This window comes from Botryllus schlosseri, chromosome 11 (assembly GCF_051294905.1).
Source record: "Botryllus schlosseri isolate E-star chromosome 11, Bs_hap1, whole genome shotgun sequence".
Lineage (NCBI taxonomy): Eukaryota > Metazoa > Chordata > Ascidiacea > Stolidobranchia > Styelidae > Botryllus > Botryllus schlosseri.
This window is the reverse complement of record NC_137246.1, coordinates 12,504,792-12,520,875: the sequence shown is the minus strand read 5'-3', so window position 1 is coordinate 12,520,875 and position 16,084 is coordinate 12,504,792. Positions and strand designations below refer to the sequence as shown.

Here is a 16,084-nt window from a genome sequence, read left to right as displayed (position 1 = left end):
TCACGGGCTTTTTTGGAAGCTGATTAAGTTCAACATCTTCGCGAACTCCAGAATAAAGGCAAACGACCCCCACGTTCTAAACCACTATCTTTGCATGAAGAATTTAAACGGCCTTAACCGTCTCTAGAAATATACCGTTTTCCTATAATTGCGATTACAATTAGGCTATTTCAGTAAAAAGAAGGTTCTTTATAATTTTTTTATTGCAGTTTTTAGGAGGGTGGTAGTCTCCATATTAAAAACAATATACGTGATAGTAAATCGCGCGCAGCGCGAAGAAACATATCATGCATCAGCATAAATATTCCCAAAAATAATGTTTTAATGTTAATTTACGAAAAAATTATGAGCCTACGTCAAGTCTTCAAAATTTCGGACATTTAGGCATATTTTAGAAATTCCTCCCGGGCACAGTTTGAGCAGTGAAATTCCGGACATGTCCAGACGTATGGCAACCCTACCATATGCAGGCTATGCCTTCAGTGTTTCTTGATCAGCTCGAAACCGCTAGTGCTCCGTGGAACAGCGGTCGGCAAAGCTGCGTTGATACGGTCTCAAAGATGAATTGTGGCGCATCAGCTTCGTCAACGCTCAGAGATATCCTACAATAATTCACTGTGTCTTAAGCAGTTAGAATTTTGTACTCGATCACTTGTTCAAGACGGGATTCAACATAGTTCCGTTCGAATTTCTGATGAAGCTCAGCCATGACACATCGGTATCGAAGACTAGTCTTCCGCGCGCAATCCGGTTTCCACATCAGCCAACGGCTACTATCGCTTCGGCCACTGGCATTAACCCTGTTGCCCCTTCTAAATACTGCTGAACCTGGTCGCTCAAGTGACCTGCCTCATATCACTTGGCGGCCCCACCCTTCCAAAAATCATCCGGTTTGACGGTTTTTATTTCTAGACGGACGCCCTAAGGTCACGCCATAACAACATCCATAAAATGGTCTTAGACGCAGATAACTTCCGATTGATAAGACAAGAAATATATAAAACGAAATGGTAGAGAAATCATGAAACGCAAGCGATTGCGGAGGAGTATACAGTAATTTGGTCTCGACATCTTGACATCTTTTGCAGCGATAACCCTTACTCGCCTCGGTGTCAGAACCAAATACATAAACATTGATTTCATTGGCAGGAGTATTTACAGTCACAACCTTCACAGTCATGCCGTTCCGAGACAACGTTGCTAAAACCCGGTCAGCAACTCATAATCAAGACGAGGATCGCACACGACGCCAACGTCGATACAGCAAAGGACTGTGAACGAATTTTCGGATAGCACAAAAAAGGATTCCACACACGCATCTACGTGTCACCGTCCGTCAACAGCGCCGTCACAGATGGAGGAAGTTTCAGCGAGACAAATGAAGCTAGCTTCAACGAGTTGGGATATTCCTTGGGGTGCAACGGATACTGTAAGTTCGCGGTCCACATAAATTGCTGTGAAAGCTATAACAACAGCAACAACAAGCCATCGCTGAAGGAAATCGAAATCCCAGGGTTTACAAGACACGAAACGAGGTGCATTCCGATGCGCGCTAGATATAGACACGCGCTTGCAGCGAAATAAATAAGAAATTGTAACAAAGTCATCGAACGCGAATAATATACAAACGGTTGGTAGCGCCGGAACCGGGAAAAGGTCGCTTCTCAAATCCGACAGGCACAAAACACGGTACATGATTAACCGAAAACGGATTGCATCACTATAGATAACAAGCGAAGTAAATCATAAGAAAGAGTTATAATACATCTGCGCTGATCCGCAGCATTCCGCGACGCGACAGCACACGATCCAGCGAGCGAAAAGCACCGGACAGGCGAGGCCCGTCACGAGTCCGGCGAACGGTATATACAGGGCAAGAAGACAGGACATGACAGCTGAGTACAACGGTACGCGCGTGTCGCACAGTCGCGCGTTCGTATCGGACTGTCGCGCAGAGCTGGACAACTAGAACATTTTCAGCTTTTCCGAATTAGGTTAGAATTAGAAAAACCTTGGAAATTTAATTAAATTCCCAATTAGAAATACAGCAAATATCAAGTTAATTCTCGTTAGGCATGGGAATGTCAGATGACCATTGACCAATGACCATACACTCAGTTTGGCTTGTTTAGCACTGTACACAGTCATCCTGTATCATTTTCAGGAAAACCAGAGATGAGACATTTCACAACTCGGATTGAAATTACTTTACCGGCATTTCGCTCGAATTAGTCTAACCATACAACTAGAATTATCTAATTGTCCAAGTCTGCTGTCGCGGACTGCAGTGCGCGTGCATCGCACGGTATGTGTTGAAGACCACTGGCAGAGCAGTTAAGGCATGTCCGAACAGAGGCGCGAAAGCGAGAAACGAGAGTAGCTAGCATCGACGAAACCGCTATTTTATGCATATGTAGAAGGCTTTTTAGTGTCCAACTATAGATTAGTAACCTACGGATAGATACGCAACTTAAACCGTAACGCTCAAACAAACGGTGTACTACTGCGAAGGGAAAAATCAGCAGAAATAGTAGTGTGATACCAGGCTCTAAAATTTAATAGAACTGGTCTATCCTGTGTCGCACAGACTCAAAAAATACAAAATATATCAGGCCAGGGCAATGGAACCATCCCGAATTATTTATATTTACGGAATCAGTACGCTAGCTTTCGATTAGGACCAGTTGTATTCAATTCTAGAGCTTGGGTCGCCAGCCATAGGACTACCAATTAGGCTGCCTTTTATTTTCTCCACGGTAAACTACAATGTTTTTTCAATCGTGATGAGTAGATTTGGGTGTCTATCCGTAAGTTAGTGATCTGCAGTAGGACGAGAGCGCTGAAGCGCCTCAGGTCGCGGTCTGCACATAATTTCTCAAAATCTGCAGGGCGAGCGGCAAATTGTTTTTCGCTATCGACAAGGCGCGCATGACCTCGCTGAACGAGTATCCCTGGTTCATTAGTTCGGCTATGTCGTGGTCGGATATATCGCAGCGCGACGCGTCGTGCGGGTGACGCCCGTTGCGACGCGTCGAAGGAGACAAAGACGATGAAGACAACCTACGCTGGGGCACGGGAGGCGCCGCGGCCGCAGCTGAACTTTTCGGGGGGCGTGGTGGCGGAACCAGCGGGACCGGGTCCGTGCCTATGTGTGGGCCGGTCAGCTCGTTGGACTGGACGTGAGACCGCGCCGGCCTGGGCGGGGCCTCCTCCGGCAGAGATCCAAAGTTGAAGGTGCCTGCGACGCGCGGGCTCAAAGGCGGGGGTTCTTCTGAGGTCATGACGTGATTGGGGTGCCGGTGGCCCGACTTGCTGGTGGTCGAGCGGGTCGGGTTGTTGGGAGGCGGCAGCGGAGGCGCTGCGGAATACCCCGGCCTGGGGTTATGCGAAGACGAGATATTCATCGGAGGCAGGGGTGGGGGACCGAGGGGCGGAGAGGGGACTCGATCCGGATGGTTAGCTGCACCGGGTCGTGGTGGAATCGTTGGTGGCGGGGCACTGGGCGGCTGGGGAATATCCATGCCCGTCCTGAATACGAATTAATGTGGTTTAGACACTTTGGCTATTTGCCAGTAACTAGAAAATAGGGCTGGGCAAAATCGAGTACATGAGTGATCCGATTCCGAATTGACTATGCCAGAAATTATAGTACAGTATCCTTATGACCTTGGACGAGTAAAAATATTTAGTATTTTTTATCCTACCTATTTCATCGCACTATGCGACGATGCTGTGGGTTGAGCACGACTATACAGTACTTCACATACTGGATGCTATGATACGATCAATTGAGGTTTCAAGCTTTCAACGCTTCTACGATGGGAAATAAGCATTGAACCTGAAATTCTAGTTTACAATATAACTCTTCGTGGAGGGATAGAGAGAGAGATCAGATAAATTTTCGCCTGCACCATAGAGATGCATCGAAGATGGACATTAGGGTTGTCCAAAATTTGGAAAATCTTACAAATCCTCCGTTGTAATGTCTTATTCTGTAGATTATTGATAAAAAACGACACTGAGCCTGAAAGAAGCTCACAGGAAGGCCGTTAAGATTTCGTGCAAAGCGTTTGAAAGTAGCTGCCAAAGAATGGGCGTGCCACCGACCATAGAACGGCGAGAAGACTAGCAATCACGAAACCACGTCTCTCGATTGGCTAATCGGCTATGCTTCAATGACCATGACAGCAGCAGCTTGCTGTGTAGGTGATCAAGGAGTCTGCTACCGGCGGCGATTATGAAAGCGAATTGTATGTAGGTTGACAGATAATGATTTAGGATTGATTCAGGGTATGTTGAGGTACGAAATACATGATGAACAAACAACAGCTGCTTCACAAAAACGTCTAAAGCATGACCGCTTTATTGTGAAGGGAACCGCCGTAGCCTATATGCCTTGTTTTCAACGAGAGAAAGCATAGGCGCTTATGCAAGTAGCGACGGATTCCTAGTTTCAGAAAGAATATATCATTATTGAATACAAAGATAAAGCTTGACAATGACACTATAATTTGTGTGATCTTATTGGGCTCAGGTTGTAGTGCATAGTTGAAGTTTTGAAAGCTCCAAGGATCGGCTGAATCAGCGGGTTATGCTTGGCACTTATCAGATGCTTGCATCAAAATGTATTCACTTGCAAGTGTTGTCAAAGTCCTTGATGATGACGCAGAAAAGAGGTGTAAAAGTAGGCACAAACTATGCTGGACGTGATATGTCAAAGTCCTTAATATCGCGCAGAAAAGGGGTGTAAAAGTAGGCACAGACAATGCTGCATAGTGCATAGCATCCTGCATAGTTTGTACATCATATCAAGCATAGTCTGTTCTTGCATTTAAACATCGTTTCTGCGACATCATTAGGGACTTTGAAAACACTAACAAGTGAATTCAATTTGCTGTAAACATCTGACAAGTGCCAAGCCTAAGCGACGTTTGATTCAGCCGATCCCTAGAGCATTCAAAACTTCAATTATGTACTACAACCTGAGCCCAATAAGATCACACAAATTGTAGTGTCATTGTTAAGCTTTATCTTTGTATTCAATAATGATATAGCCTTTCTGAAACTAGGAATCCGTCGCTATTTGCATAAGCGCCTATGCTTTCCCTCGTTGAAAACAAGGCATATAGGCTATGGCGGTTTCCTTCACAATAAAGCGGTCACGCTTTAGACGTTTTTGTGAAGCAGCTGTTGTTGTTCATCATGTATTTCGTGCCTCAACATACCCTGAATCAATCCTAAATCATTATCTGTCAACCTACATACAATGCGTTTTCAGAATCGCCGCCGGTAGCAGACTTCTTGATCACCTACACAGCAAGCTGCTGCTGTCGTGGTCATTGAAGCATAGCCGATCAGCTAATCAAGAGCCGTGGTTTCCTGATTGCTAGTCTTCTCGCCGTTCTATGGTCGGTGGCACGCCCATTCTTCGGCAGCTACTTTCAAACGCTTTGCACGAAATCTTAACGGTCTTCCTGTGAGCTTCTTTCAGGCTCAGTGTCGTTTTTTATCACTAATCTATAGAATAAGACATTACAACGGAGGATTCGTAAGATTTTCCAAATTATGGACAACCCTAATGGACATGCAATAGTAAAGTCATGTAGTCTGCACCACTAATTTTTCTCCTCAATGCTATCCGGGATGCTGAGCACCTAGCAAGATAGCCGCGGATACCAGTTTTCGAGTCTTTGGTCTGACCCAGCCAGGGATTGAACCCACGACCTACCGATCAAGAAGCCGGACACATCACCATTACACTATCTCGCTCGGTTGGAAAAGGGAGTAAAATATTGCTACTAACACACTACTTGGATCAGAGTACTTGAATCACTGTGCCCAGCCCATGTACAAACATCCCATACCGTCCGCCATCGAAGTCATATTCAGATGGTACTCTGCGCCTAGAATGCGCCGCCGTGGCACTAGCTGTAGAAGAGCGTGTCGTGGCGGTTCTAGGGACCGGAGGTGGCGGCGGCAGGGAAATGTCGCTTGCATAGTCGTAAACACTTGGAAAGGACGGAACTTCGTTGGAGGCCTGAAAATGGCAAGAGACAGTGTTACACGCAACAGCAGCCATGTGCATCTGTGACCGTCAATTCTTTTCACATGAACCCATACACGCCATGTTGAGCCCTCACTTCAGACCAGACATGGGGTAATCGTGATTAGTAATCGTAATCGATTACGACGATTACAGCATTTTTCAAGTGATCGTAATCGCAATCGATTACATTCGAAAAAATTCCGAAGTAATCGTAATCGTAATCGACTACTTCGCATATCTAATCGATTTATCTGTGAAAGAACGATTACTTTTTATTTGTACAAGTACTATGACATAAACTGAACCTTCGTGAACAATGAAAAGATGTTATACCAGGTTCGTGACAGCACAAACGTCTGATTTTCAAACGCCACTGCTCATTATTACGTCAGAAGCAGCCTATCAGCTTTGCGCGTCATTGTGTAGTAAGTAGTATTCACAGTAAATAGATATTCGATGTACCTGCGTCGTGCATTAGTCCGATCATAGCAATTTACAGCTACGCTGTAAACTGATATGGTCTGATTGTAAGAACACCCGCCGTGCTGTATATCAGGTTATCAACGCGTTCCACACGCCACTACCTCGCAGCAGTATATAATTTATTTCCGCTCTGCCTATAGTTTAAAATAGTAACTTATGTGTTGATGTTTGGTTATGCTTATGCTTAGTTAAACGCAGTTTGTAACGTAGTAGGCCTATCCAGTACGTACGTACACCGGATTTTTGTACTCGTCAAATATAACATTGCGGTTTCCACAACGATGCAGTAAAAATCAACAGCTGGTTATATATATATCATAAGCAAGCCGTTTTGCCATTTTTCGTAACGACAGCTTGCAGGACAATATCTGTATTAAGTTGAAGGCAGAATTTTATATTCGCTTCGTCTTCTTCTCATATGACTCTACTTGAAAAGGGCACCTATCGCTATTTCGTAATTCTTTATTCAACATTGGAACCTGCCGCCATGGCCATGGGCTTATATATCATGTTAGCATGGGTTGTAGCTGGAACCAGGACCAAAACAGCAATTCCTCTCCCAGTCCCAACGTTGTTGGTCTTTGGCCCCCGTAGGGTGGTAATCTCAAGTTGAAGACTGAATTTCGTCAAGAAATTCAGTAATTGCAATATTCTACTATTAATTTTTAATCCTCTTTCAGTCAGCGATGGTCGGATATAACTGTAGAGTTTACTTATTTGAGGTAATCATAGTGTCTGTCGACTACCACAGACATTGACACCAGGCCAATTTCATGCATTTTCGATTCCGTATCTGGCGACTTGTAGCACCGCCCACTTCTAAGCTTTTTGTAAGACACCCCTTACGCGGATGAGATGGCGAGGAGTAGCCTAGATAAACCTCCAACACTTAGGTAGGAATTCCGAAGTCGACCTCGTTCAGACTCGAATCCGCAGCCCATTGATGTTGCAGCCGTGGATTATACCACTGCGCTATCTCGCCACACAATTACCTACCTGTAGAGCTGGGGCAACGTAATTCATAATTATTACCTCCGGTTTCTTGTTATAATTACTTTAGTGTATGTTCTTCATTCGTGACCTCCGGTTTGCTATATAATGAAAAGATATTGTCGTGGCTCAAACGTAGCAGACTAAAAGAAAAACTTTCTTGACACGCATAAACAAATTGTCATGTCTTTATATCTGACTGCATGTCTAGCAACTCAAGTTGGCCACATTAACTACAATTTGACGTGAAAACATTTTCATAATGTTTAAAAGCATTCATTCAATGCGGCCGTTGAACTTAACAATCAAGTCAAATAATCCATGGGTTTGCTGGTCAGATGGCGTTGTAAAATGTCTTGTAACGCCACCTGCACTTAATTAGGTCTGGTGATGAGCAGACTTAAATTTGAGAGCCAATCCAGACGCATTTGAGTGTGAGCATACTTTTTGACGCGAGTTGAGTAACGAAATCGTTGCTGAGTAGAGAATCGCTAATCGACACCAAAGGAATTGGTCTTCACCCTAAATTATAAACTCCAGATTCCAAGCAAAGCAAGTGAACTTTTTGAATATCAATTTTTTTGTTATAGATTGATTTTTTTATTATTTTGTTGGATATTCCGACGTCAAGGTGAGCCGCAAGTTGGCTAGCTGAGAGCCACATGCAGCTCTCGGACCCGCGGTTGGCAATCATTGATCTAGAGAGGATTTTCAAGTTAATCAGATGTCTCGAAAATACTCTATAACTTATGTTAGTTTACAAAATACTTTTTGAGTCCCCTTCGAGCTCGCTCTCAACCCTATTGGGAAATTTGGGGTGCAGCATTTATGGCCCTGGCAAGAATGCAAATCGTTGGGCGTGATAAATTGTCCTCTGTGAAAGTGGGCAATGGATACATTATGACCTAACAAACAAATGACGCATCTTCTTTAAAGGGAGTTTGTTATCTCATTAGGCCTTTTCAGCGCAATCCAGCATAGCTTCTAAGATGTCTTCCAACATGGCTGCTAAGATGCAAAATAAATGTAATTGTGAGTAATCGTGATTACTTTTCCAATGTAATCGTAATCGTAATCGCGTCATTCAGAAGTAATCGTAATCGCAATCGATTACATTCATGAAGTAATCACCCCATGTCTGCTTCAGACGTTAACGATACTAACGGTGATAGTTCTGTTAGACTTGCTTCTGCACCAACAGAAATCTAAAGACCCCCGATAAGACTAATGGTTCATGTAGTACAGGTAGTTCCAGCTGTAAATCACTTCGCCATATATCTGCTTTCGTGTAAGCGGAGCAATGATCCGCATTGTAGTATGGCTGAGGTTTATGATGGGTGTCCTTCCTGCAGCAACTTATTTTCCTTGTGACCAACATTATAATGGATTGTGCTAGCGAGTGGTTAGATTATAGGAAAACAAATGCCGGAGTGAATTGATCCCTAGCTTGCAGATTGAGAGACCAGAGCTCTAACTGCTTCTTATTTCAGAAAGGTACATGTTCTGTCTTGTTCCACACCCTCTACAGCGCTACTAATTGGTTGTTTGATCGACCACTCTGGCAGCAAACTCAAACAGGTCGTAAGTCGTAAAATGCATGTAAAATTGTAACGAAGTGTGCTTTTTACATTATGATTAAGATTACAATGTCACATCACTGCATCAGCATTATTAACAAGCTACTCCTGGCAGTCTTGCATAAAAAAATTACCACCAGCTCGGCCTCTCCCTCGCACTGCTACATAGTTTATGACTTGATAGGAATAATATCCTAAATTCCAGAGCAGCGAAACACTCACATGCATTCGGCCGTTGGTCATCGCGTGGCCTTCATGTATTGTTCCGGGAGGTAGCATCGTATGCCTGTCACGCACTGGAAAACATTTCAATGTATCAAAATAATGCTGAGGACTGCACCAGAAAAGTGCAAGGACAAAATAAATAAGGGCAAATAATCTTCACCAAAATGCCTTAAACAGGATAGTGTTTAGAGAGCATCGGAGGTTCAACAGAACTATTCCCGGGACCTTTAGCAAGTCGCTTTGTACAAGCAAGGAATCACTACAAGTCACAAAAAAATCATTTAATACATGGCCCTACACATCCATGGTCTTTGCATTGATTTTGGCACATTCAGCTGGAGATCAAAGGGCAACAATAACGGGGTCTGAACACAGATTTGGTCAGAGCAGTCAGAGCTCTGCACTCTTCTACAACGTTGTCACTCCCGCCTGTCGGTCTACCTGACTATCATGAACACCAAATCTGCGCGATTGGGGTGTTGGCTACTGTATAACATGTTTATGTGTAGAAAACAGTTTTACACTCTGCTCAACATCAATGTAGCAATAGTCAGACGCCGAATACATTGTCCAGTAGGGCTGTTCAAAAATAACTTTTTTTCCCGAATCTTGCTGGCTCTGTGATGAAATCATTAGGTTGCCTTGAAAAACGACGCACACCAAATTTGGATTCATTCCAACCAATAATCGCTGATTTCGTAGAGTTAGAAATTTTGAGTTTACCCATAAATGCAAAAAAAAAATTTCCAAATTTTTCTGTAAACCCCATGAAATTATCATAGAAAAACTCAAATAACTCAGCTTCTACTCGTTGGAATTGAGTCAGATTTGTTTTGCATCGTCTTTGAAGACAGCGCAACAATTTCATGGGGTTGACAGAAAAATTTGGAAAAATTTTTTTTTGCATATATGGGTGAACTCAAAATTTTCAAACTCTACGAAATCAGCGATTACTGGTTGGAATGAATCCAAATTTGGTGTGCATCGTTTTTCAAGGCAACCTAACGATTTAATCACGGAGCCCGCAAGATTCGGGAAAAAATCTTATTTTTGAACAGCCGTATGTCCAGTCCGGACTGGACTGCGTTAAGGTGTAAGGTTATATTCCCTTGCAAGTCCTCGTCAGAATTGTTGGCAAAGCGACGGAAGATATTGATTTTGTGGGATCATTATAGCATTTGATTGCTCCAGTTAATACATTTGGTGATGTTTAAAAAGTCAGCATGTAGCCTACTTCAGCTTTGTGGCCTTAGTCGTTGCTAGGTATCTTGTAAATCATTTCACTGAAATATATGGTTGGAATAAGCAATATGTATGAAGCTACATGACGTCATAGCCTCATAGGTTCACGTTTACACAGAACCTTTCAAAAAAGTTCTTCTTCCCACGAGCCTGAACCTTTCACCATCCCCACTATATACATTACTCTATTTTTATGGCCAAGATATCAGTCAACCACGAAGAAGGAAGCCAAATATCACACAGCCACCGTCAAACAAGTACTCACTTGCTGCAACGCTGTCAATGATACTCGAGACCGGTCTCTGGCGTTGTTGCAGACCCCTTCGACGAGCGACTGATGGCGATACGTTCGGAGACAAACTCGAGGACTAGGAAATTGCGGGACGATGTTGCAATGTACGGAAAATATAATTAACGAACAGCTACGACAAGCAGTACCTTTGCCGCCATGTAAGTAATCCGAAGATCCGCGTTGTCCAGTTCGCGGCTTCTGGACCTCGGGACGTGATCGCTGTAATGAAGTATAGTACCAATTGATAGATTCATTTATTCATGGCAAGTATCAACAAAGTATTGGACGCTGTCGTCACATAAATACAGCAGCTACCAAACAGGCAGTTCCATAGCAATTTTATAGTGCTGCAGCATATCATCAGCGCCTCTTGCGTTGACACTATTCAATTTCAAAGTTCAAGTGGGCCCAAGAATTGTATAGTAGATGTACATTGCACATAATTTTACCTCGATTTAAAAAACGTATGCTTATGCAAGAAACAGTAAAACCGTACTCAACTCAACTGCTCATCAATGGCAATCGGTTTCCTCAATTTAGTTTGAATTGCAGTCGATCACTTTGGGAAAACTTGAAAATTGAAATATCAGGAATCACAATTGCAGTATTACGAGACGACTGCAATGTCACTCGTAATAAGCCATCACCCAATATCATGTGCTGCATGTCACCGATGACGACAATCTCACAGTCCAGATTTCAAATGAGTCTGGCAGAGCTGGGCTACTGGCAAGAAAGTGAATGGAATAACGTAGATGTAATTCAAGGAGTGAAGGAAACAGAACACATATCTGATTGCAAGGATTTGGATTCGACATCGCAATCGACGCATAACATAGATTACAGAAACCTGTGAAGTGATGTGTATGAATTTATTACACATGAGGGTATGAATTTATTTAGCATGAAGTACAATACTAGTTTCCCTAGTAAATAGAAATGTGAAGAGTGACGCTAGCCAGTAAACTCATTATTACTTCATTTCCAGCAATTGACAATGAATGGTCAGCGATAAACCACTTCCTCTTTTTTCCCGAGTACTCCAACCGGGTTCCCCCTACTTACAATTATCGATCTACGCGTGACTTCATGACATATTACTTTGCCTTCACTACAGTACGTCAGCCATAGAAGATAAACAGCTAATTTTCTGCCCTCTGAAATTGGTCAGCTGGAAGCAATCCGTTTGTCTGTCAACTAATACAGAGTACACACTGGGATAATAACTTGATCGACAGAGAAACTTGTCAGCCGATATAATTAGGTTAACTTTACTACTAGGCCTAATAAATTCTCCCGTTCAGCGACAACATAGGCCTGTATTTGGACGACAGCAAGCCACCTAACAATCGGGAACGTGGATTGCTAGGCTTGTATTTTGTCAATCCTAGGCCATTTCTCGCCATTTAAAATAGTGAATGAAAACTTTATGATTGCGCAGCGATAAGTTTCCACGACCATACAAACTATATCAGCAGTTTGGAACCTTTTGATACGCAAGAACATGCAGGCAAGTCCGTTGTTGCAGTACCATAAGCCCCATAATTGGGACAGGAGCATTGCTGGGATGGAGATCCAAAATTATTTACTAAATCAAATCTGATTTTTACAACTTTACGATTAATCTGACGACAGCAAATCACAGTATTGCTAAGATTACGAAAGTTTCAAAGTTCACCACCACCATCACTTGGAGCGTTTAAACTACTGGGGTAGGACCAGGCAGCATTACCAATGTGACTTAGTCTACCATACATAGCTTTGGCGCAGGCGCGTATCCAGAGCGCGAAAAGGGGGGGGGTTTGCGTTACGAAATTGGCTATCGTGACGTCATCATTACGATCACTCGTCGCCACGCCATGGCGAATATTTAATATATTATAGTTTAATAATAAACAGAGATTTGCGGTGAGTGGGAGATGTACGAATACGATACGGACATTGCCTGAAAATCGCGTTTCTTTTACGGTATGACTGAAAGAAATTCGTAAATGCTCACATTTAGTCATGAGCCGGCAAACGCCGCCCGTCTTCAAGCGCCTAGTTCCGGTCAGAGATGCGCGATTTTGTTCGGTTTTGACGATATTATGCGCACGGTCGGTAGTATCGCAGCGGACGAACAAGCGCGGAATAGGGCGGTAGCATAAACGAGGGCGATCGCGATCGCCACAGAGAGGTGTGGTGTGAACACTGAACAGTGTACGTCGTACGCGAATGTGTGCTTTTCGATGGCTTTACTAGCCATACGGCTGAGCGTGTAGTCCGCGCGAAGATAATTAGACCTTAATTGCAAGCACGCAAGTCAGTCAACTAATACAGAGTACACACTGGGATAATAACTTGATGGACAGAGAAACTTGTCAGCCGATATAATTAGGTTAACTTTACTACTAGGCCTAATAAATTCTCCCGTTCAGCGACAACATAGGCCTGTATTTGGACGACAGCAAGCCACCTAACAATCGGGAACGTGGATTGCTAGGCTTGTATTTTGTCAATCCTAGGCCATTTCTCGCCAATAATCGCGAATACAATGTGGATTTGAGAATAGCATTGTCGTACTGGTGCCGTCGTGTCTGCGTCTCGCTGATCAATCAACACACCGCGTGCAATTCTTAATTAGGATTTCAAGGCGAGTAGGTGCAGCGGAATTCGCGAGCGATGTTGATTGCCGACAACTTCGTCTTTGCAATTACGTATCGCGTCGGCCAATTAGATTAGATTTTCCTAAAATGCGTCTCTCGTTTTAGCAAGGCGAGAGAGAAATCGAGGGAAGAAAGTTGAGAACGTCAGCAATTGCCACAGCTGAAATGTAGCTGAACAGTGAACAAGCGCAGAATTCGTATGGAATTAGCGAATTATAATGACCTATTTTATCCTTTCGACTAATTCGGCGCATAATTCCAATATTTTTTAGGGGTGTTAGTCCCCTTAAATAACATTAAGACGCCATATTCGCCTTCTCATACGTAAAAACGAATATGTTAAACTAATAAATTAGCAAATATTAGAGGCTATATTTGACATCAATTTTTAGGTTTTTGAAAAGGGGGGGCTTCCGACCCCCTAAACCCCATCCCTGGATACGCCACTGCTTGGGCGTATCATATTCGTTTCCAAACTACAATCTCCAAGATATATGCATGTTGCCCGACAATCACCCACCTCGACTGATCCATTACCACAGGCGAATGCGACCCTGGTCTCGGAGGAAGAACCGGACAGTTCAAGGTGTCTGTCGTGGGTGCCTGCGATGAAGTAACACCAGTTTTCAATATGCTAAAGAACTAAAAATAACATAGCGTCGAAAAAGGCTTACATTACTGATCTACATGCAAAAAATCCGAGGGAAAAAAACATAATTGTGGAGGCTGAAAAGGACGAGAATGAACAGAATGTGATAACTGAATGGAAAATTGAAGAATGCGAATTTGAAGCGGACAATTTCAAAAACATAAATACAGCCATGAGTAAGTTGTTGCCGAAAAGTTGAGGCATCAATCAAGTTGAGGCACAACATCATTACTTTTCCAAATTGATATATTCAATAACGCCGGTCCGACACCAATCAGGTGCGTAGGTGTACATTGTACAATTTTAAAGTCATGGCAATCGCTGGCAATGATGTATCAGGTACGGTAGTCATATTTAAATTTATTTTCAGCCTTCTCCATTGCAAATGTCATATTTTCCAGCCACTTCTATTAGAAAAAGTCATTGAAGGTAACCAACAATGCAAATCAGCTTGCAGATCTCGTAGAATTTAATGGGACGGTTCTATAGAACCTGTGCGAATGGGCTGAATCCTACCACTAGATCAGTCGACCGATCGTAAAGTACAAAAACACTCACGGTATCATTAGAGCTGGCGGCCGTAGCCAGCGGTATTGTGGGGGACTCCCGTCCATTAGACACAACAGTCGGAGCTGCGGCAGCATGACCCGCGACAGCCATGGATTCTGCAGGTTGAGGCGGGTTTCTCCGTGGCATATTCGGGGAGGGCACAGCACAGGCCGTGTCCACCGAGCTCCCGCCTTGTCGACCCTTGAAAAGGAATGCCGAATTGTCACACACATCACAGGGGAAAGTATGATCTCTTTTTAATGGCCACACGCAAATTCGCAATACAAACATCAATCCGTCCAGTTGCTGGTTTCGTCACTACACTAAGACAAACTATGACACATCAGACAAGCACACACATTCAAAGCGAACTCTGTAATATATTTCTCATTAGCGAATGATGGTGATTCAACCATTGCTTTCCAATTACCCTGTCCGGACTGGAAACAGTATCCTAATTAAATACCAATACACACAGGAAATCGAAGCATTTAATAATAACGGTACTGAATACCAAAAATGGCCAGACAATCGCCTTGCCATGAAAATGCGATATTGATTGAGGGTTAGGTGAGTACCTTGATATCGATGTATCCAACAGTACCAAAGAGATCTTCCTCCTCTTCTTTCTGTGGCGAAGACGCCTCATTCCTAAATAGACATTAACGTTACTATAGAATTCAGATCTCCGAATACCCCAGCACTTGGCTACTTGAACACAATACAAATACAGTAAAACTCGTGACCAGGACTGGACTTAGCATTGCTCAGTGTGTATGAAGTGGCAGCGTCAAGATAAAAAATCAAATTAAACTAACTTTCAACTGAGTGCTCTTTCGAATATGAGCACCAAATATGATAGGCTTCAGGAGGTGGGCATTTAAGAAAGGTTTATTTCCTAAACTTGAATGGAGCCAACTAGAGTGCAATATTGATAAAAACTCGGCATATTACTTGCTTGGCCCAACAAATGACCTGTTACAAACCCAGGTGCCAACTCAATTACTTCAGATTGTACTTACTCAGCAAGTAGGGGATCATCTCAACTGTACTATACAACTGCACATATATATTCTATATAAGGGCTCTCCCACCGGGTGTACCAAAATTTTAAAATGGTGTACCACGCAGATGGGGCGTACAGGGGTGTACCAGACCCTCATGAAAATGAACCGATGACTAGCTAACCAATAAACAGGCCAATTTATGTTTCAGAACATGTTGACAGGGTGTTCAATTTCGTAAAATGTTCATATCAGCTGTACGTAGCATGCAAGTTACATCCCTTTTGCAAATGTTTCTCCTCGTCATTTAAACGTTGGTAACGGACTTATCGGTTCATTTGAAGTAGAACAGGGTGGAGTTAGCATGAAGTAATTGGTCCCC

The 16,084-nt window shown here is 43.2% G+C and overlaps 1 protein-coding gene across 1 annotated transcript in view; it reads right to left on the bottom strand.

The window, feature by feature from the left end:
- Nucleotides 1-886: 886 nt before the first annotated feature.
- The window catches only part of LOC145450802 (uncharacterized), a 30,627-nt gene continuing 15,429 nt past the window's right edge, over nucleotides 887-16,084 (bottom strand). Inside the window, exons 11-18 of the mRNA XM_080329308.1 lie at nucleotides 15,277-15,349; nucleotides 14,708-14,899; nucleotides 14,021-14,103; nucleotides 11,002-11,074; nucleotides 10,829-10,931; nucleotides 9,319-9,392; nucleotides 5,865-6,037; nucleotides 887-3,528 (exon numbers count right to left, since the gene is read on the bottom strand). Coding sequence (XP_080185434.1) covers nucleotides 2,850-3,528; nucleotides 5,865-6,037; nucleotides 9,319-9,392; nucleotides 10,829-10,931; nucleotides 11,002-11,074; nucleotides 14,021-14,103; nucleotides 14,708-14,899; nucleotides 15,277-15,349 — 1,450 coding nt within the window. The 3' untranslated portion in view covers nucleotides 887-2,849. The remainder of the gene's footprint in view (nucleotides 3,529-5,864; nucleotides 6,038-9,318; nucleotides 9,393-10,828; nucleotides 10,932-11,001; nucleotides 11,075-14,020; nucleotides 14,104-14,707; nucleotides 14,900-15,276; nucleotides 15,350-16,084) is intronic.